The sequence below is a fragment of the Vitis riparia genome, chromosome 8 (genome assembly GCF_004353265.1).
Source record: "Vitis riparia cultivar Riparia Gloire de Montpellier isolate 1030 chromosome 8, EGFV_Vit.rip_1.0, whole genome shotgun sequence".
Lineage (NCBI taxonomy): Eukaryota > Viridiplantae > Streptophyta > Magnoliopsida > Vitales > Vitaceae > Vitis > Vitis riparia.
Window position 1 is genome coordinate 18,080,937 of NC_048438.1, and position 21,774 is coordinate 18,102,710.

A 21,774-nucleotide genomic window follows, 5' to 3' on the forward strand; every position below is an offset into this window, starting at 1 on the left:
TCAAGGTGTTCTAGCTCATAATGAGAAGGAAGGCCCATGTCATGAGGCCTCCATCATGGGTTTAGAGGCCCATTATAACCCTGTTGATCATGTTATGATATTTGTAGTTGAATCTTGAAGTTTAGCTTGAAGGTGCTTACATTACATGCCGACTTGATAAAATACCATGCCATAGTGTTTTGATGATCTGCCAAATCGAACTCAATGTTGGGTAGACGCTGACTTTTTTTTTTTTGAGGGGGAATAAAAATAAAGTACATTTTGAGAGAACAAATCTAAAATTCTGGGAGAGTTTCGGTATCAAGGTTTGGTCAGGTCCCATTAAGTATCGGTCAGCTATGCAGACAAATTTCATTGAACGCTTCCAACAATGCCAACACCCACCTCAAGGAAAAGCTAAAGTTGATTAGTGGATAAGGAATAGGACTTGCGAAATGAGATTCGTACCATGCATGTAGATTTGAAATCACAGCTCTGGTGGGGACTTGAATCCACTCAAATCCTTTACTAAACAAATAACAAATTAGGAAACCACTTTGAATTCAACTTGTATTCGAATCATTCGATTGCTTGGCCCGTCCTTACTTCGCAGACCCATAAAGCGGAAAGCAGATTCAAATAGGGTCAGGAAAAAAAATATACTACATATACTCGAAATAGAATGCCTGAAAAGAATAATATCTTTATCCTTCAGTTAGGCACCCCCAGTCTAGAAAAGGCAAACTTGGACTTTCTTAAAATTTGGGGTGGCCACTGGCCACATCTTCTCCACTAGGTCCACCACTAGACAACTAAAGCTTAGTGATAAATATCACTGTCCGTCAAACCCAATCCACAATCAGATGTCATCCCTTACGTCATCTCAATGGACCTAAAGCTGGCTGCACCTAACGTCTTATACGGACCCGGGTTCACTCCACCCGCCTCCTCACTCACCCCCTTCGCACCTTTCCTCCTCCACACTTTGTAAACCCCAAACCCAACGACTCCACCAAAGGCCAAAACTGTGGCCCCCAGCAACCCTATTACTAACCCAAACCCGGATTCCGCCTTCTTCTGTGGACCCTCCCTCACCTTAAAATACCCCACCTTGGTGTCGTCTCCCACGCCCAGCAGGGTGCGGATCGGGTAATCCACCCGGTAGCAAAACCCGGATGCATTGTTGTACACAGAACCCCAACAGCTGCAGTTATTTTCACAGGACCTCTCACACTGCTCCAAAGACGACGTCGTTTCGTACCCCATCAGCTCTTTGTACGGTAGCTCGATCCCTTTCCTTCTCAACACTCGGAACTTATTTTCTCCTTCTATGTCGCTACAGAGGTTCCCCATCTCTGGCGGCAAACATTCCTTTTCGGAGTTGTACTCCGTCGAGTTATCTATGCAGGAGCAACCGGAACCTGGTCTGCACAAACCGTAGGAACCGCAGGATCCCGGAAGCTCACACTGGTCTTTGATAGCCTGGTAATCCAAGACCCAGTTTGATCCGGTCCAGTAGTATCCTTTTAGGTTGCCGTCGGGTTCTAGTCGTAGGAGGCGGAATCCGGCGATAGGATGTTGGAAACTGTAGAAGGCTTCCACGTCGACGGGAGTGCTTCCAATTTGGTACATGCCCAGAAACCCGCCCGAGTCAAGTCGAATGTAAATCGGCCCTTGTCCTTTCACTATTTCTGCTTTGGCTTCTAATGCTCCGTGTTTCCAATAAATCTGATCTGGGTTTTCTTTAAAATTTTCGTATAAACCGATGAAATCTTCTCCTAAGCGCATTGAATAGAGGCCATTGGAAGAAACCAGAGACATGTTAACTGTGAAATTTTGATTCTCGACGAGGGTATTTGTAGGAAAATGAAAACTTTGCCAGAGTACAGTCGGGGACTTATCGAGCTTCTGAATTTGGAGATTTGAAGTGTTTAAGAGCAAAATCCGGTCGCCGTTGGTTCCAGTTGACCAAAACACCTTCGTGCGTGGATCAGAAATAACAAGACTTCCATTGAAGAAGAAGTGAGTAGATTCAGACCATCTTGCCAAGCGAGCCATGTCGGCTTGCCAGAGTGGTTCTGCTGATGGGACATGCAAGACTGAGAGGGCGAGTTGGGTACGGTTAACTCGAAGAAAACCCATGGAATAATTGCCGGTGGGATCTGTAAGAAGAGGCTGGAATGACGAGGTTGATGGTTCTGGAGTGGCTGTGAAGCCTTTGAGAAGCTCTTGACTGGTGGCGGCAGCCGTTTGGATTTGTGGCCATTTGATGGTGCAGAGAAAGGAGATGGCAAGGAGGAGGAGAGAAGGGGTCGCTTTAGGCCTTTCCATATTGAGCTACACGGCCAGCTTTTAGCGGAGATGGCAGATTGAGAAGAGCGCAGCAGCGGCCATGAATGGCAACCACCCCACGAGGAAATATATATGTCAGATACCATATTAATTTTAAACATCAATATATTAATAATTCTAAACATCATTCAGCATTAATTAATAGACGAAAATCTTGCGGATCTACCCAAAATTATTACATTAATGAAAAATGCTGCAAGTTGCAACTTCTCGAACTCATCCACTTTGGTATGGAGGGTCATCAGTTCAACTAGAAACAAGTCTGTCTTGAGATAATAACTATTTATGACAAAAAAATATTCTTCAGTACCATACTATCGTGTCATCAAAAACATGATTACGTAACTATATGTTCGAATACTACTATAGCTAGTTATTATAAAATTAAGGTGATATTTATTTTTTTTAGCTTTTTATATAAAGTAATTTAGTTTTAAAATTTAGATTATTTGTTTTTTTATTTTTTTATAACTTATTATAAATTTTTTATTAAATAAAAAAAATTAAAATATATAATTTTTTTTAAATAAAAAAATAACATATTAATTTTTTTACTTTTTAATACTTAAGAAAAATAAAATACTATAAAAACAAATAACCTAATATTTAACATTAATAAACATTAAAGTTCTATTTAAAATTAAGTAAAAAAATAAATACCACTTAAGTCTGCTAAGTGTCAAAGATAATTGCTCTCCGGTTTATCATGATGTCCACTTCAAGGGCGGTTTAAACTAAAAGAAAAAGTCACTGTCATTATAAGAATACAATCAAATGCTAATTTTAGCTTTTTTTAATATGTGGTGTATGAATTAACTGTATGCTCCATTTATTTCCCCGGCGTTTTTTCTTACCGGACTTGTGAGCCTAGCTTGAGGGACCACCTTGGAAGTTGTGGGGAAAGCATTTATGTAGTAATTAAAATGGCTCAGGTGGATGAAATAAGCGTTGGTAGGGTTTGGGCAGCGCCCTTGAATGATTGATGACAGTAAACAACTAATCTGGTCATCCACCCTACTGGATTCAAACCAGCAAGAAGTCAAATAATCACGCACTTCTCGCTCTATTGCATGTTTCAATACTTCTTCCAAAATAACAAAAAGCAAGCTTAAGGTGTTTAGCAATATGTTTTTCTCTAATTAATTAATAAGAGGAGAGCATCTTTTTGGATAAATATTTTTTTTAAAATAGCAGTGATTTCTATATAAAAAGTAGAAATTTTCATTTTTTTTGTTAAAAAAAATTTAAATTTAAAAATAATTTTAAAAAATTTAAATTTGAGGTAGATCTTTAACTTCTTAAAATAATTTCAAAAATATTGTCCTTTTAATATAATTCTTTAATTTTTTTATCTTATATCATATATAAATATTATTATTATTATTTAAAAAAAGGAAAATATTCAAAACATAGTTTAAAAATATTCATTTTAATTTTTATATAACGTAATAAATTTGATTATAAAAAGAGGGATAAACAGAAAGAGGTTTCCTTGTTACAACTTTCTAGAAGAGTAATTCATCGAGAATTAAAGATGGTCAATGAGTACTCCTTATTGCACATGGAGCTACAATGTTTTTCAAAAAGGCACACCCCATAATTGTCTACTTCTGTTGCCAAAATTGGGGGGCGGGGGCGTTGACATGGAGAGTGGGCATTGAATTACAATTTGAGGCTCTGATGTTGGTTGACTTTGAGACTTAAGGATCCAACCAAACCCACAGCCGACCAGCCAGCCATGCTAGTCACATCTTTCTCTTACCTTTATGTAGTTTGACCTTGGCCTATTAAATGTTCTCCATATCTCTCTCGACCAACTTCTGAGGTCACAAACTATCCAACGCAGTAAGAAATGGCCTTTCCAAGATTAATTGTTTATCCTATACTTACCAAGTTGGTTTCAGAGTCATTTTTTAATCGATTTACTTGGTTTTGGTTAGCTAAACATCATCCAAGTGACGAACGCCCTGATAAAATTTTCTATCTTCTATCTTCCCCAACCACTATTTGAAGGAACGAAGTGTTGATCCAATCCAATGTGCCAAGTTGACTTGAGCCATTTTTTTTCATTAATGGCATTAATGACGAGAAAGGAAAATAGGGTGAGACTCGTTCTCATTGAATAGTCGAAAATTGAATTTGAAAATGATCGGGAAATTATCTAAATTAGAGACGATCAATTTTCAATTAGAATTGAAATATACGTTCGTGGTGTTGAAATTGAGGAATTTTATGTAACATCCTCTTTGAAGGTAATCAAAGTTTGATTCACTTTGGATTAAAAAAAAATATTGTTTTGATTATACCATTCATTGTGGGTGATGCTCAACCTGATAACTTTAGAGGTTCATCAACACTATATGAGCAAGAGTTAAAGGGTACTTGAAAAAGAATTTATACAGATTTATAATGACTTTCTTTTAAGTTTTTTTTTATTTGTCTTCGTGAAAACAAAAGTTAAAACATTTATAATATGAAAATAAAATGGTTCTCATTTTTTATAGTTCAATTCACGACTTGGGATAACCAATTTAGATTTTGAGCATTTCAAAGGTATTCTACAATCTTATTTCTATCACATAAAAAAAAAATCATAAATAAGAGCCATATAAAAAATTCATAAGAAAAGTTACTTCCCATATTTTGTAAGATGAAAACGAAAGCAACAAATAAAAATAAAAAACATGAAAACAGAAACTTCTTAGGAGAAAGTTCAGAAGCTAATGACATTTACAACAAAATAAAATAAAATATAAAATAGACAAACCCATCCGAAGAGACCGTGACTGTTAAAATTTAATAATAAGCTTGTCCATGACACAGGACAAAAACAAAAGGAAGTGAAGTAATATTAGCAAATGCAAGCTGTCGTTTTTGTTCATATTAAACATATCGAAGATTAAATCCACACGGAACCGTAGAGAAAGGTCACAGACCCCGTGAATATCACCGTTAAGAGTTGTAAGCTAACTAACATCACAGCGCACATGTTAGGATATAGAATTTTGTAATTTCAAGTTTGAACTGGGTAGGGAGGCAGACCGCATGGTTTGAATGGAGAATAAAATAAAATAAAGTTCCAATTCCAAACAGAAAAGTAAGAGGCCAGGCAGTGATGAGTGGAAGTCATTTTATATCTTAATGCTTCCAGGACTGTCTGGATCTAATACAAAAATATAACCCTCAATGTTCATATCACGGCATTATCTTTCTTTTGAATGTCAAATCTTCATGAATTTCAGCTCAGCCAATTCAGGAATCAGGGGAAGGTAGGGAGAGACTTATAAAATCTCGGGAATAATATGGTCAGCCGTAGAGCTACCATACCTACCGAAGGATCCATAAAAGTCTAAGCCACACGCCAAACCAATACCACAAAATCTACTGACTTTTATATCATGGTACAATTTTTCAGACCTCTCCAAATGTGTCCATGGCATAAAAATTGTCAACTAGTAATAGGAGTTGGATTGAAATCGGAAGACCCAGTAAAATTGGACACCAACAGACGGTTCAATCCATCAAGAATAATTAATAACAGAGATTACTAGGTCCAGCCCAGTTTGTAGTTGGAGTCCCCTCCTTGGGTCCCGGCCCAAGTCTTTCGATGTGACAAGAGCAGGCCCAATAAGAGCTTAACATACCGGAAAGAAGGCGGAAAAGCCCGAACTGCCACTGCAGGGAATAAAAGAGGATGAAGCCCAATCTCAACTTTTTTCACTGCCTTAACTCCTAAAGGTGCCGTGGGAAAAGGAAACACCGGCGATGCCCACACGGCGTTGTTTTTGTAGCCAGAAGCGACCAAGGAACGGAGAAAAAAAAAATGCTGTTTTACGTGGGAGATGAAAAAATTAAGGAATTTTTACTTATTTATTCTTATCTTTTTCATCGGAAATGAAGAAGAGGGCGCAACTGGTGTTGTCATCAATCATCATTTGTGCGTAAAGGAAACAAAGAATCTGAAAGGGGTTCTTCAGTTCCTCTACTTATAAAAACAGCATGTGGTATTTTAGCTTCTGCATTTTCCACCCTGGGCCCGGGCCCCGGACCATACGATGTGAATTGGGGAGTTGAAGAATTTCCGAGGCTCACTTCAGAAGTTCACTCACTGAGACTAATCCTGTGCTCACAGAATCTCGACCCATATCTCGACCTGTGTCCCATGGGTCCATATGGAAATAGTTCACTTTGAGAAGGTCCAATATATATATATATATACAGAGAGAGAGATATTTATCATATTTAAATTATTTCCATACCCCATGGAGTGGAAATTGGCATGCGTGATCCAAAAGATGCGTGGGCTTGGTGACTGGACGTCAGAGTCCAATCCAAAACTTGTCTGCGGACACACAGAAACGAAAGCATGATAGACATCAATCTTTTTCCTCTCAACCAAATTTTCATTTTTCTAACATCTTTTTGACCATCCTAGTGTCAATTGTAGCTTCTCCTTCACGACTAACAGATAAGAGGACGAGTAATTTGGAGCATGTGAGTAGCTGAGGTGATGTTCCAGCACCGACCTTAAAGTTGTTTTGGCCCTTGCTTGACTACCAGTATAAACCAGGGCCAACACATTTGAATTATGAAAACATGGTAATTTTTTATTATAGACATTTCCCCACTCATGTCTAAAAGAATTAAAGAAATGCCATGTTCGAATTTCTATGTCTGTACTTACCTAATATTTGCTGAGGAGATGCTTGCCAGAAAATACAAAAAGCTACACTTTTATTGAATAAAAAATACCCAACATCGAAAGAAAGTCATGGTAGTACAAAAGGAGGAACAGGGTCTCCATTGCCATACTGATATTTCTTTTTGACAAAGGAGACCACAATGGCAGTCCTGGTACCACAAAAGAGAGAAAACAAGCACACATGTCATACAGTTTTTTTCTTTATATGATATGAGAGTAAGTGACTGCGTGCCTTTTTTCTTACCCGCACGACTATTTATTGATGAGGCAGAGATGACAAGGCGCAAAGCAAAGCAAAAAAAATCAATGAGATGTGGGTTGTAAAGATGTGCTTCTTTTGTTTTTTACTTCTCATCCTGTTTCAAAAGCTTCACTCCCCAACAAAACATCTAATCGCATTAGGAAGCAATTCCCAATAAAGATTTGAAATAACTCCACATTATCCCCAAGCAGACCTCACATACTGATACAACACCATTTGATTAGGCCTTTACTTCTCACTCCCCACATTTTCAATCCCCCCAAGAATGAGGGCTACTCACGAGGGACAAGCCTACTTTAAACCTTGACATCTTCTAGGTCTAATTGTCATTTACTAATACTACAAATGCAGATCACAGGTAATCATGGCCACTTTCTTTCTCAACCGCTGAAATAGTCTCCTCTGGGAAAAAACGTTACTGATTTGTATACTTAATGTGGAAGAAAAGCCCCCATGAGAGAGATACAAGCTTTATTGATTTGTGGTGTATGATAAACGTTATTTCATGTCGACACATCCTGATAGTAATTGAAAGGCCAGATTCAAAGTTTAAACAGTTGGTTCGGCTTCTAGGTCAACATCATAATGTTAATCAAAATTAACAATACATATAGGGTTGGCAACTGGTTAATAATGACACTACCACAAAATTCCTACTGTGGGGCTTGGATTATTGTCGTATGAATTCAACATGAACGGACGGAAATCCCAGTGTCATTTCAACTCTAAATGAAGTGACTGAAGGGACCCATGCAATTATGCATGATGATTTCATTAATGACGTTTGCATCTTGTAAAAAGGTTGACCAATACTTCAGGAGTTACATCCATAGTTTGAAAATTTTTCCAACGTCAGATAAGTGAACTGAACCTACCTGAGTTTTAGTCATTTATCTTGAGTCAGACCATCTCAACAATGTTAAAAGAAAAGAAACGAAATTGATGTGTGTTTATGAGAGGCAGTGCAGTCTATTCAGCACACGTTTCTGGGTTTCTCAGTCTTCCACAGTCTATGCAGAAATAATGGTGGGCATTGTACTAACAGTCTAACACTACCTTTTATATTGTCTTGTTTTGATCCCAAGTCAATAGGAACAGAAACTATGATGCTTTCTTCCTTCGCCTGTCGCTGGCCTAGTTGCCAATTAGTAAGCACTAAGCACCCGCCATTTGACTAAGCATACTTCTAAATGTATTGATGGCAACAGGTAATGTTAAGGAGTAAAAATTCAGTCCAGGATTCATGCAAATCCTCTTCTCTAAATCAATAGATTAACCAATTATAAACGATTTAAAATTCAACACTACTATCAGACAACTTACCAATCCGAAGGAAGAAAAAGGGAATCTCTACCTAAATGCACCAAAACATGGACATGTTAGATATCATGACTACATGTCCAAACAATTTTAATTGGATTTGATAGATTTTAGATTTTAACTTAATCTCTCACTTTTCTCAACGGTCATACTGACGTCTTGAGATTTCAGCACAAGGGCATGATGTTCATGATCCGATAATGATATAATGAATAAATGGAGGAAGCACAAAGGCTGTGAGAAGGGAAGATGAAGACTATCTTGAAAAGCATTTAAAAACAGAAAAGGTATGGGAAAAAGCATTTACAGAATGAGAAAAAGGAGTCAGAGAACTCGTGTAAAGCATGTAACAGTTGGGATAGGGGTGGAAAACAGCTGTCAGCAATGGCAGTCCAGAGGTTTACTTGCTGACCTTGGGTAAATCCCTTCAGGAGCCTCAGAGATATAGAGGGAGAGAAAAAGCGTGGGGGCTCTCTCTTGCTTGCTCTTTTTTCTGTATGGAGCTTCTCTGTTTGATTGGTTTTGAAGTTGATGCGGACAGCCATGAAAGTGACTTGAGATATATACTGTGGAATATATATATAGTACCCTTGTCACATGAGGATATGCGAGAAAGGCAAAGAGGGTAGGAGTGGGCAGTGGGTGGGGTCCATGTGCAGTGTTTTAGGTCGTAACTGCATTGTTTTGGGGGGTGTTCATTGTGGGAGTGACTGATCGCAGCAGCCTTATACTGCTATTTAAACGAGCCATTTGCACCACCTTCCCCATACCCTGAGGCCTGAACCCCTCCCCTCTTTCACACGCAAAATGAAGCAAAATTCCTGGGTGTTTATTATCTTCACTCTCTTTCTTTTCTTCTCTACTCCTACTCAGGATCTGCGCGTCTCCTTGCAACAAAACAAGGTACTAACCCCAAGTTTTTCTTTTCTGATCATCCTGCCTTTTCCCCCTTCCCTGTCATCCATTTTGACGAATCTTTAATGATTTTACGGGATTTACAGATGAGCAGGTGGTGATGGGTGAGTGGATGACTCATGCAGGTACATCAAAAGGGGAGGATGTGCTGAATGTGAGAATATTTTGCTCTGAATTGTGCTCTTCTTTCTTATTATTGAACATATATTTTTTTTTCTTTTGTATCTTTTTCTGATTGTTGTTCCTCTGCTACCTTTTTCTCACTTGGGTGCTTTTCTATCTTTTGAGCAGCTGATGGGGTTGGAAAAATGTCTTGAGAATGATGAAGAATGTCTGAAGAGAAGGATGGTGGCAGAGGCTCACTTGGATTACATTTATACCCAACATCATAAGCCTTGAGATTTATGTACAGAGGACACGAACTTCAGTTCCATGGCTTCTTTGAATTGGAACTTACATATGAAACTTACTGCTAAATAAATTGGTGTATGTATGAACATATAGATATATAAAATACAGTAAGATGAGACTTGGAAGTGTTACACTCTGTTGTCCTATTTGATGTTAATATTAACATGTAAGAATTTTCCCCCGCCGGATGGAAACTTATAGCCTCGGGCAAAGGGTGAATGACTTGGGGGCGGAAACTCGGAGGAAGTTTGTGCACTGAAGTTGTGATCCCTCTGTCGTTCATGTTTGTTTGTTACAATTCAAGTCTACAAAACACCGTAGGCACCCGAGAATTAGGGATCAACTTCCAAGTTATTTCAAGTTCCAATGGGAAATTATCGTTTTTGTTATTTTCACTGAAAATTTCACTAGTTCAGAATGCTTTGTACCAGCATGGCAATTTTTTTCCCTTTCCTTTCTCTTTTATTTTTTAAGATTTGTTCAAGTTTATTGAAGGAATAAGAACCCACACGGCTACACTTCACTTTAGATCCACTAACCCACCTTCCAAGGGATTGTTAAGGTTTTTCTAAGTGATAATCTTAAGGATTCAAGCAGAGTAACAATGGCTGAAAAAACAGACAATTTTATATTCTCACTAGTAAAACAATAATAGCAATTTCAAAACCAAAGAAAAATGATCAAATGTTGCTTTCTGGTGCATGAGCTTCCATCCTGTCTAACTACCCATTCATCAAATGATCAAATGTTGCCAACAAACATTTCCCAAGAAAACAACCCATTCATCAAGAGGTAGAGGAAGCAAGCAACTGCATAAACCCTTCACACTTAATAAATAACCTTCCATCCAATTGCACTTGAGGCTTTAGTTCTATTATATACTTATACCAACATCCAGTGAGAACCCGTGAGATGACATGATTTTGATGTAAAATGAGCAGAAAAACAGACATAATGCAAGAAAGAGCAACATGAAAACCCATAGAGATGCACGATATGCCCCAACACTGGGTGACAATTCTGAAAACTAGCCATCCATCGCTACGCCTCATTAATTTGGACAGGTACTGATAGTGAGAACTAGAAACCTATCTGGAAACTTTTTTTTTTGTTTTGATAAGTATTGTCACCTATCTGGAAACTCGTCCACAACATTAAGGAAAAGTATGCCACATACCAACTGAACAACAAATTAAAGCTGCCAATTACACAAATTAAAGAGCAGCTAGTACAATTAGGTTGCCAAGTTTTCCAGGCAAGAACTTTGGCAAAGCAATAAAACCTTGAAACCACCTTGCCCCATGAAATGCAAAACCCATACTTCTCAAGGGATTGCTCTGCATGGATCATTCTTCCGAGTTTACAAATTTGTCAAAGTTAAAAATTAACACCGACAGAAAAGTAAGATCAATGCAACACCAATTCATCAAATGCCATATGACCAATCAAGAATAATTTTGTTCTCAAAAACCAGTTAAGTAAAATAATAGTGTCCACTCTTGTTTCAGACACAGCGTACTCCAAGAAAAACAATGGTCCAATAAACAATTCTAAAACCTCCAAAACAAGACAACTGCAAACTCCATTACTATTTGAGTATTATTACAATGGCATGGCTTCTGCCCATTTTGAAGCTGAATGAAGATGGGCCGCAGTGATTCTCTATATGATGCTAGATCAAATGCACAAATCATGCAATAACCCGCTTCAACAATGTGAAAAATAAAAAAACAAACATAAAGGAACATCACATGAATCACATTAGACAAGAAATAGGTGCAAACTAACTGGCATTTATATATTCTTTCAAAATATAAATTCAAAATTTTTTTTTTTTTGGAGATCAAGAACAAGTAGGCAGCTCTAGCGCCATTTCAAAGCACAGGTGAATTAGCAAGAAAGGACCATGCACATAAAAGCTATTAGTAAACCTGGATTTTTCTCTGTTGGCCTCGACCCAATGCACCTGCATTATGGTGGTTTCATTTTTACCTTAAGCATTATGGATCTTTTTCCTGCCAAAATAAATAAGACCATAAATCATCCATCAGAATGAGCCATAGAATTTCCAAAGCAGCAATATTTGGTTCACAAGAAAAGAAGGAAAGAAAAAGGTGAGGGGATGTGTGTCAGGAAAGGGTTCAGTGAGAGAAAAAGCAGTAATAAAATGGCTCAGTTTAGCTAGAACTAAAGCTATATGATAGAATACCGGACAAAATCCCCACCCCACACTTCAAGCATTGCAAAGATAAGAAAGGAATGAGGATGGAGACACACCATTTGTACAGGTCTCATCCAGAAGGCAAATGTCAAGAGTGTCATCAGGTTAGGCATATCAAAAAGCCCCCAATTAGTTGCACATGTAAGAAATCTTAAAGGTCAGACTTGCAGACATCTTTTCAGTGTATCCTGTTTAAAGAAAGAGTCTTACCACTTTAATATCACAAGCCAGTCCCAAATCATGAACAGAACTTTCTGTTATACAATCAGCATGCACGATAGGACCCTGATTTTTAGTTCCTAGCTCACCACCTTGGGACGGAACAGTAATCTTCACAGCTCCTCTGAACATCCATTTATCCATTTCTTGACTATAAAAATCTTCAAACACTTCACCACACAAAACACATACACACTGATTTTCATCTGCAGGAACCATCTGCTCACTCGTCTCCAAAGGTTTCCCAGACTCTCCTGCCGGACTAGTGGACTTAGCTTCAGTTGGAAATCCTGCAACTTCGGCTATCCATTCACCTGAGTTTACAAACCAACTCCTTGATGCTCTATTTAGACCATTTGGCTCAGACTTTTTCAAAGCATGCCACTCCAAATGTCTATCAAGTCGTTCTCTAAGTTTAAGCCGAAGGCCACATATGCTGCACTGATGTGGAAGGTCATCAAAGAGTTCACTTATAACCGATGGATGTGACTCCCGAATTATATCTGACTTAAACTCAAATCCTATGAGGTTTTTTACCTCCACTGAGGTGGATTGTGTTACAGCAACAGAGGCTTTAGCAGCAGGCTCAGTGTGAGAAACCACATCCATAGTAGATGAAAGAGGAACAGAAGATGCAACTGAAACTGAGGAAACTGGTGTGGGACTAATGGTAGAAATGCCTGCACTCTGGTTCTGGAGTCGAGCAGGCATCTGAGTTGGCACAGGAGTTGATGACTCTGTTTTTGATGCAGATATCAAGCCCTTAGCAACTAAGGAGCTTAAGAGATTAGCAATGGGGTTTGATGCATTACTCGTAACATTTGAAGATTGTGGTAATCCACTGCCTGGAAGAGAAGAAGGCGGTGGGGGACCAGGTGGCAATGGTGGCCGCTCTACCTTTCTCTGAGAAAGATTTGAGGCAGATTTGTTATCATGGGAGGGACCTGATAGAGATGCTGTTGCAACCCTAGGTCCTGAGGATGTGAACTGGGCAGGAGGAGGTCCGCTCGGTAAAGGAGGCTGAATAACAGACTGTAGCACTGCCCCTGTATCCTGAAAACTTGTTTTAGGAATGCTACCAGAAACAGAACTGTTAGATAGTATCCCACTCTTCATAACTGCAGCCAACAAATTACTTGTGCTCAACTTTCCTGTGCTTTCTGCAGCAGGATAATTTGAATGCTCTAACACAGGATTCTCTATTGTTGAGGGAGCTTCAAAGATTGAGGTTTGAGGTAGTGATGTTTTCTGCGCTTGACCAGAAGGTTCAGGCTGCGAGGGGTCTGGCTGTAGCTGTGGTGAAAAGGGAGCATGGTGCCTTATTGGAACAGATGGCACTGCAGGAGATAAACTCTGCAAATTATGGGGAAGCAATTTTTGCAAGTCACCTAGCTGCGCCTTCTGAATTAGTTTAGGCAAAGCGTCAAGAGTAAATTGCTTATGAGACCCTATGTTGAACTGTCCTGAAAATTGAGAGGCTTTTAAATCAGGGAGCGGCAAAGAATGAACTTGTAGATGGTCTGGCTGGTGCATTGGTGACTGTCCAGATGGAGATGCAGCTCCTACAGACTGAAGCCGTTGTTGTCCAACAGTGCCAGTAGTAGACCCTGAACTAGCATTTGTCGAAAACCCAAAACCTGATGCTCCAGCATGAGATGACCCCATCAGTGGTCTAAGGCCTGTCCTGGCCAGAGAAGAACTTGCATTTGCTGACAACCCACTGACAGTAGGGTAGCCTTCTGAATGACCTAAAATAAGTGTACTGGTGCCTGAATGTTTCAGTCCATCTGTAGAATGTGGCTCCTGTAATGGCCACAGTGATGACATCCTGTGCCCAAAAGCTCCCTGTTCTCTCTGTTCTGAGGACATTGAATCAGTGGAAGTTTCTCTGTCAACACTTGACCCAACATCATATATGCTTTGTGGTTTCTGAAGCTGGTTTTCAAAATCCTACACATAGCATATGTAAGTTAGTTAAAATACTGAATGAAATTTTCAAAAAGTCAAGATATGTTCATCATTACTATGATTAACATTTTGTAGCATTTTCAATTAAGGATAGGTGCTGCACTTGGTCATAACAAGAAGCTGTTACCCCATGCCAATCACACCAAGAGAGGCCTGGGAGGGGTGACTTGGATAGAGTCTTGACCTCCATGTTTTTAACATGAAGTAGCAACTCTCAAGATTCATATCTATGCATTTTCATTTGGTAGCTTGAGACTTCTACCATTCATCCAGCAATGGCCAATGTCCCAATCAAATCCTAACAACATTGATGACCCTAGTGAAGTAGACAAATCAACATGTTCAAGTCACCAGTGATGTTTATCTTCAGACACAGAATCTTGTGCACCTAGTTATCCACAAACAACAGGTCAAACGCTCCCATTTTACTCTAAGCAAGTGTGATGTGATACCCTGTACACCCTGTATTGATAGCTGGAGTTATCTTTTGTCAAATCATTAACAAGCAATATGGAGCAGTATTAAGCATCCATAAAGAATTCAAGGATAAGTGACCCTAATTTTATGATTTTAATCTTTGCCTCCATTTAATTTACTTATATTGAAACAATGAGGCAGGGACTAGAAGCTCAGTTTTTAGGATTTATTTTAGTAAGCTTACCAATTTCTCAGAATCATCAGGAGTCCAACGATCTTTCTTTGAGTGATTGGCTGCACTATGCTCTGTCATTTTAGAGTTCATGTCATCCCACATGTATTCCTCTTCCTCAGAGTTCTTCCAGCTCCTAGACATCCCAGAATTGCTTCTATTTACAGTACTCTGTGTAGGCTGTAGATGTGCATCAGCATTTGCAGATCTGGGTGCTGGGTAATTTGGAAATCCATGCTTGATATCAAAACCATTTCTTTGGCTGGAAAATGTCTCCACAACCCTACCACCAGCTTTATACCAAGGTTTGTCATGTCCTTGCTCGCTGGGTCTACCAATTCCCAAGCCAGGATTCCTTGAAAGATCAGTACCATATTCATAATCTCCATATGCTGCACCAATTTTCTTCTCAACCGGCTCACCTATTGCTTCTCTGTGAGAATGCTGGATGCTCTGAAAATTACCCCAATGAGAAATTTTAGGGAGACATTAAGAACATGAAAAACAAGAAGTCAAATGAAATATAAGCACCTTAGCCGGAAGATCATCCCATGGCCTTCCAGCATTGATACTGGCTGTTCTGTCTAACCTATCCGCATCCTCAGTGGAGTTGACCATGGTCCCAGTAACATCATTGGCTGCTCCTTTTGTCTTTATCCCAGAAAGCCAGGCATAAAAAACATAAATACTAGATCAGTATCTTTAAAGTTTGTATTGATGATTAATCAGAAATAAAGAAACTGAAATTAGTCTTTTCACAGAAACTTCTTAGACTAAGTAGAACCATCCATCTTCAATGAGCTCAGGCAAGCAACAGTTGATACAAAACTTACAATAGAGAGAGGCCCTGCTGCAAATTTAAGGCACACACTCATTCATTTACAAACTATAAATCAATTTGCCAGCTACAGATCAACAAAACAGAGGTTCACCAAAATGGATATTTAAATCCAACCCATCAATTGGCCCCTTTCATATGCATACCCTGATCTATGATTTGGAGAATTACATTCCAACAAGGAAAACAAGTCTACTAGGATGGACCATCAAAATGCTTGAAATCTAATAACAAAGAAAAGAGAGACCAAAGATGTAAATTTTCAACTTTTCGTCTAAACTTTTCCCATTGAAATCATCAAATAGACAATCATTCAACTAGTCCACGCCAAAGATCTATGAGTTTGCAGCAAAAGGGCTTTGTTTTGGGCAAACATCCCCTTGAGGATGATGGCTCAAAACACAAAAAGCCCTAACCCACCATGCAGTTTTAGTTCAAGACCAAAAGGTGTGCTCAGGGCCTCATCTATTGAGGTGCCTCTCTCCAACACATCCAGATGTAGTAGCTGAGGACAAATAATTGTCTGCCATCCTCGTTGAGGAATAAAATGCCCCCCACAAATAGAGCACTCTTTTCCTCTCTTAATGAAACTGTGGCAACCAATACTTCACCATTTAGGCATAATCTTCACAGCATGACTTTCAGATGACCTAGCAAGTGCAATATTTTCTTTTTCAATAAAATCATATAGTCAACGTGAATGATATGATATGGTGGTTTGAGCATATTGAACCCAGCACCATAGTCAGTTCAAAAACCTTCTATTTAACATAAGAAAACAATCATCAGGTTATTGAGTATGTGCACCAGAAAATAATGTTAAACACATTTAAATAAGAAATATTAAGAGCATCGATATTGGCATATTGCAGAGCAGTTTTTATTGCTTCCATCACTTTCCACTGCTTGGATTTTATCATTGACTCAACAAACAGTTCTGCCACCTTTTTTTTTTTTTTCTTTTTTTGATAGCTAACATGCACAGCCACTAATATTGCTCAATTTGATTCTACACCATTGTAAATCATCACTCACCCTACTCGACTGCTGAAGACGTTGCCGTGCCTCTAAATACTTTGGATTTACATGAATACTGTGTGGTGGCCGTTGTGACTGAGAATCAGACCTAGATGTTGCAATTCCTGGAGATGACCCATTGATGGCTGGAGGGAAGCCAAGTTCTTTCTCAATCATCTGAAGTGGTGCAAGAGGGAACACTCCTTTCCACGTTCCAAAAAGATGCCGCATACCAGGATGTATAGAAGGATCAACTTGTCTATATGCCTTGCAGAATACCTAGAGTAAAAAAAGGTAGGTTACAAACCAAAGTGAGCTTTTAGCGGAATCAGGAAATAGCAGATAAACAAAGCAAAGATGCATTGCAATGAAAACTACTCATATTTGCCTATTTGGTAGTCAGCAGGTAAATGATTGGTTGATAAATGCATGGAAATAGCATGAAGTATGTACCAACGTGGAGAGTTCATAAAGTCTAAGTCTCACTAGTCGGTATGACAAAATAACAACAGCATAAAATATGCATTATTTATCATAGGGACACATCAAGTAATTATAGACCACACATGGAATAAAATTCTAACCTCAGGCAGTCTGGCAGCAAAATATTTGATATAATCTCTTCCAATATTCTTCACAATGCTATCTAAAAGATAGAGAGATGGCAGCTTTTGCTCACTAGGAACCTGCAAAGTATTTGTATGATGAGCTACGATATGTCACCGCCAAATTTCTTCAAACAAATAGAGGACATAAAACTGCAAGCCCAGAAGCAGTTGCCAGAAAACAAAGGAAGTAGAGTGTTGCAACCAGTAGATCTTTCAAACCTTTTAGAAAAGTATATAAATTGAAACCAGATCAAGAAAATAGCAAAACATCGGATATGATCTACTTTTAGTTAAGCAGAACCTTAGAGCAAATAACAAAAAATGAAAACAAACAAAGGTTTTGTTTTCATTAGAACTGAAGATCACATATAGCATGCCCTAGATCACATATAGCATGCCCTATCATGCACCAACCAACATATGAAGATTCATCACAATAAAGACAAGTGAGTCCTACATTGCAATCCTAAAATGAAGTTATCTTTCTGTTACCTTCTATAATAACCAATGTTTTTCATATATTCCACATGTTTCCATATTTTTCTTACAAAGATCAGCTATTTCATCAGCATTTCACATCAAAAGAATATAAGTCCACCTTCTAGTGAAAATTTTCACACAACGTTAATAAGGTCTCAAAACTCTCTAGCATTTTAAAATATCATCCTCAAGTTCAAGCAAATCTTGGAAGCTATCCCTGAACCAATTTAGTGATGATTCTCACTTCTAGGAGTGAACAAACATAAGAAAATTTATCAATCACAAACACTTCAGATGGTATTGACTTCAGCTTCTCATGCACTTAAACTCGGCTACAGATCTGGTCAGTCACATGGAAGCAGTAGATTACTTCCAGCCAAAATAAAAGAAACCTGACAATTTTCATGCACAATCATGACTCCCAAATATTGGCAATATATATATATATATATATAAATCTAGCATAACAATTTCAAATTGAGAAGAGACGAAGGAGTTTTCCACTCTCTCCAATAACTTTGAGAGTAGAAAGTGAACTATGTGAACTATGATTACACAAACAACTCATATAGCAAAAATGTCGCAATCAAAATCAAATCAACTGCTGTGCTTATCATCCACTCTCAATTTCTCGCCGAGTATCACAATTTAATCAAAACCATAGCTGAGCCTATTCAGAGGAAGTCAAGAAATAAAAAATAAGAGAACAAGCTAACATTCCACCAGTAAGAAACAAATAGGAAGAAAAATACTAGAACAGGCACATTCCACTTGGAGCAGAGTCTGCCATTGTCTTGTCCCATTACCTAGGCTGCACTCTTGAGGATATACTTCTTATTATCTTATTGTATTTAAAAAAACAATTGAAAATCAGCACTCAGCTGTACAAAAGCAAAGACAAAATGGATTCATCTGATTCTATCATAGTTCAAGACCTGCTATGAACTAGAAACTACAAGCCAATGACAACTCTCTTCAAATCCAATATAAAGAACGTGCTTGCAAGGCTGCTTAACATCCATGCTAATCCTGTGTTGCATAGTCAATACAAAAGTATGTCTTCCATGTTTCCTGCTACAGTATACTGACCAACCATTATTTTGCTGCTCGGCTGATAACTGAATTAGCACAAGCAAGAGATGTGAAGTTATCTGACACATACCATAGCCAATTGCAAGCAACTAAAAAGTGCTTCCTCAGTTGGAATAAGTTGCACGAAAGGAAAGCTGTGAATGGATGAAGGCAGAAAGTGAAAGACACACAGAAGCCCACAAATTCTTGAGATTACAAAACCAAATGGTGCAAAACGCTGGCCAAAGCACTAATATTTAACTTTTGCTCTGGTTTGTCATGTAATGCTTTTTAATCAGGCATGATTGCACTCTTGATTTATTATTAATGCATCCATCTGTTAGTGCTCATTGTCTCCTCACAACTGATTCATTGACATCACATCAAGATTATGGACATGGATTCAAGCGCATGGTTAGTTGAAATTATCTCTTTCAATTTAAAACAACAACTCGATGAATACATAGCTACCAAAACCATTCCCATCCCACCAAAAATTACAAGGACATAGAAACTCCAGCATCTTTATGAACATTAGAAATCCATAACAGTAATATACTAGAAGGGGCCCGTGAATTGATCTGAAAAACAGAGATAATTCATTAATCCCAGCAGCATTTACAATTTAGGCTAGCTATTTCACCAAAAAAAATTGGGTAAAAGGCACAGATCATAACACTATTTCAACTTCGGAAAAAAAAATATAAATAAATAAAAGATTTTTTTTTTTGTCTTTTTTTTTTTTTTTGCTATCGCATTTTTTCCTTACAAATAGCCATAGATATCATCGAATTGAACACACAAACAGCCAGACAGTATAAACCGGAATCACCTCGAGAATGTTAGTGCAGACAGTTGCAGCTATGGCCTTGGCAGCATGTAGGTTCTCCCCTGCAATTATCGTCAAATTGGTAATGATCGGTTTTGAATTGAATGTCAGCTCCGCGAGTGCAGTCTTGTACTGAGTCACAAGCTCTTGATGCTGCTGCTGATAAAGTCCGCGACCCAAATCATCCCTGTCTACATCTCTTTCATTCGTTTTAAGCCTCGACGCCGCCGGAGTGGCTCCGGGTCGTTGAGGAAACGGCCGGCCGTTAGGGTTCGGACCGCGCTCGGCTTCTTCGGCCAATCGAGGTTTCTTGAAGCCCGGCTCTCTCGATCTATCAAAGGATCTACGAGAACTTTCCATTTCCATAACCACAAAAAAGAAAAGAAAAGGATCAAATCCTAACCCTAACCCAAATTGTTCTCGTTACATTACATGGAAACAAACAAAATTAAAAAAACAAAAACAATATCATAGTAGAAATTGACAACAGTAAGTAGTTCACTCAAACAGTAAATGGAAATTAGAAACCCTAGAAATAAGAACCCTAACCCTAGTAGGTATATACATAGAGAATTGATGGGAAAATGAGATAAAGCAAACTCCAAACTCGACAGTTTTGAGTGTTGGAACGATGGGATAAGATTGGAAAGAAGAGTGCAGTGTTGGAGTCGAGAAGCAAAATAAGGGGGTCTTTTCTGTTTGGCCCTTGGTTTCACTGCTGCTCAGTTGCCTATTATTTATTATCGGATGCATCGCATATGTGTGTGAGCGCGCTTTGGACCGTCAGCACGGAATCACGAGGGAGGTCGACAAGCGGAAGTGCCCGTCTCCTGGGCTAGGGTTGGGCCTCAAACGGTGTGCCAATTGGGTTGACCCAGGCGGGATTGGGCTGACTATTTTAGGCAAATGTTGGGTTGGGATTGGGTTTGGTTAGATTTCAATTTGGACTCCCATCAACGCAAAAGTGTATGTAAACAAGGAAGATGAATAGCTTCTATTAATGGGAAATTTTATTTTTGCCATTGCAATTAAAATGAAAAGAAAAATAAAGAAAAAGTCAATTAAAATTTTGTGATATAAATGCAATATTTTGAAAGTGAGATTAATGCAATTAAATAATATTTAATTTTATTTAGAAAACTTTAAATATAAATAGATCAATAGAGAGTATATTATTAGTTGATTGAAATTAGGATGATATTTCCTATCAACGTGGGATAAAACACAAAAAAATAAAATATTTACTATTAATAATTATTTTAAAATCGGGGTGATAAAAATAATAAAAACGTGATTAGGTCTTTTAAAATGTGAGTGTAATATTATAAAATATATATATATATATATATATAACGGGATTTGTACAAAGTAGTACTGCAACTTGGACGGATAGTTCAACTTTACCCAGCCTAACTCGATGTTTGGGTGGGTTGGGTTACCCTTTTATATGACTTTAGGTTGGGTTTGGGTTGATTTTCCAACCTGAGGTAAATTTGCATTTTAGATACATTTTGAGTTGCACCCAAATTAGGAAACACCCACGCTACAAGTATAACCCGAATTCAACTCAAGTTTAATAATTTGAGCTTGAATCGAAAGCTGGGTTGGGCCATTCTTCAAGTTGATGTATTTCAAGTTCGGGTCGGGCTTGGGTTTGTCCTCAACCCTGCCCAACCCCCTAATACAAAGATACTGTTTTAATAAATAAAATGAGAAAAATACGGTATAATATCAATTCAGACCATTTAAATTCATATATAGATGAATATAAGTTATATAAATTTAAATATTTAATTATTTATTAAGTTTGTGAAACTCGAAACTAAGTTAAATTTGAGTTTATATTAAAAAATTTAAAGCCTTAAAATCATTTGGACTAAATTGTCAACATTTGATCCAGAGGCTTATTAATCCCTCGCACTTACAGCCCAAT

At 38.2% G+C, this 21,774-nt stretch overlaps 2 protein-coding genes across 2 annotated transcripts; both read right to left on the reverse strand.

Annotated features, from left to right (window-relative positions):
* Nucleotides 1–508: 508 nt before the first annotated feature.
* LOC117919746 (PAN domain-containing protein At5g03700) lies at nucleotides 509–2,380 on the reverse strand. Its single transcript, XM_034836991.1, has one exon. It carries the CDS (start codon nucleotides 2,308–2,310, stop codon nucleotides 853–855), a length of 1,458 nt encoding a protein of 485 aa, XP_034692882.1. The 5' UTR covers nucleotides 2,311–2,380; the 3' UTR covers nucleotides 509–852.
* Nucleotides 2,381–11,363: 8,983 nt separating this feature from the next.
* On the reverse strand, nucleotides 11,364–20,569 carry LOC117919829 (polyadenylation and cleavage factor homolog 4). Its single transcript, XM_034837091.1, has 7 exons — nucleotides 19,845–20,569; nucleotides 17,438–17,539; nucleotides 16,872–17,132; nucleotides 15,530–15,649; nucleotides 15,011–15,451; nucleotides 12,373–14,331; nucleotides 11,364–11,956 (listed from the first exon to the last, which is right to left on the reverse strand). Exons 1-7 carry the CDS (start codon nucleotides 20,205–20,207, stop codon nucleotides 11,942–11,944), a joined length of 3,261 nt encoding a protein of 1,086 aa, XP_034692982.1. The 5' UTR covers nucleotides 20,208–20,569; the 3' UTR covers nucleotides 11,364–11,941.
* Between the last annotated feature and the right edge of the window lie 1,205 nt (nucleotides 20,570–21,774).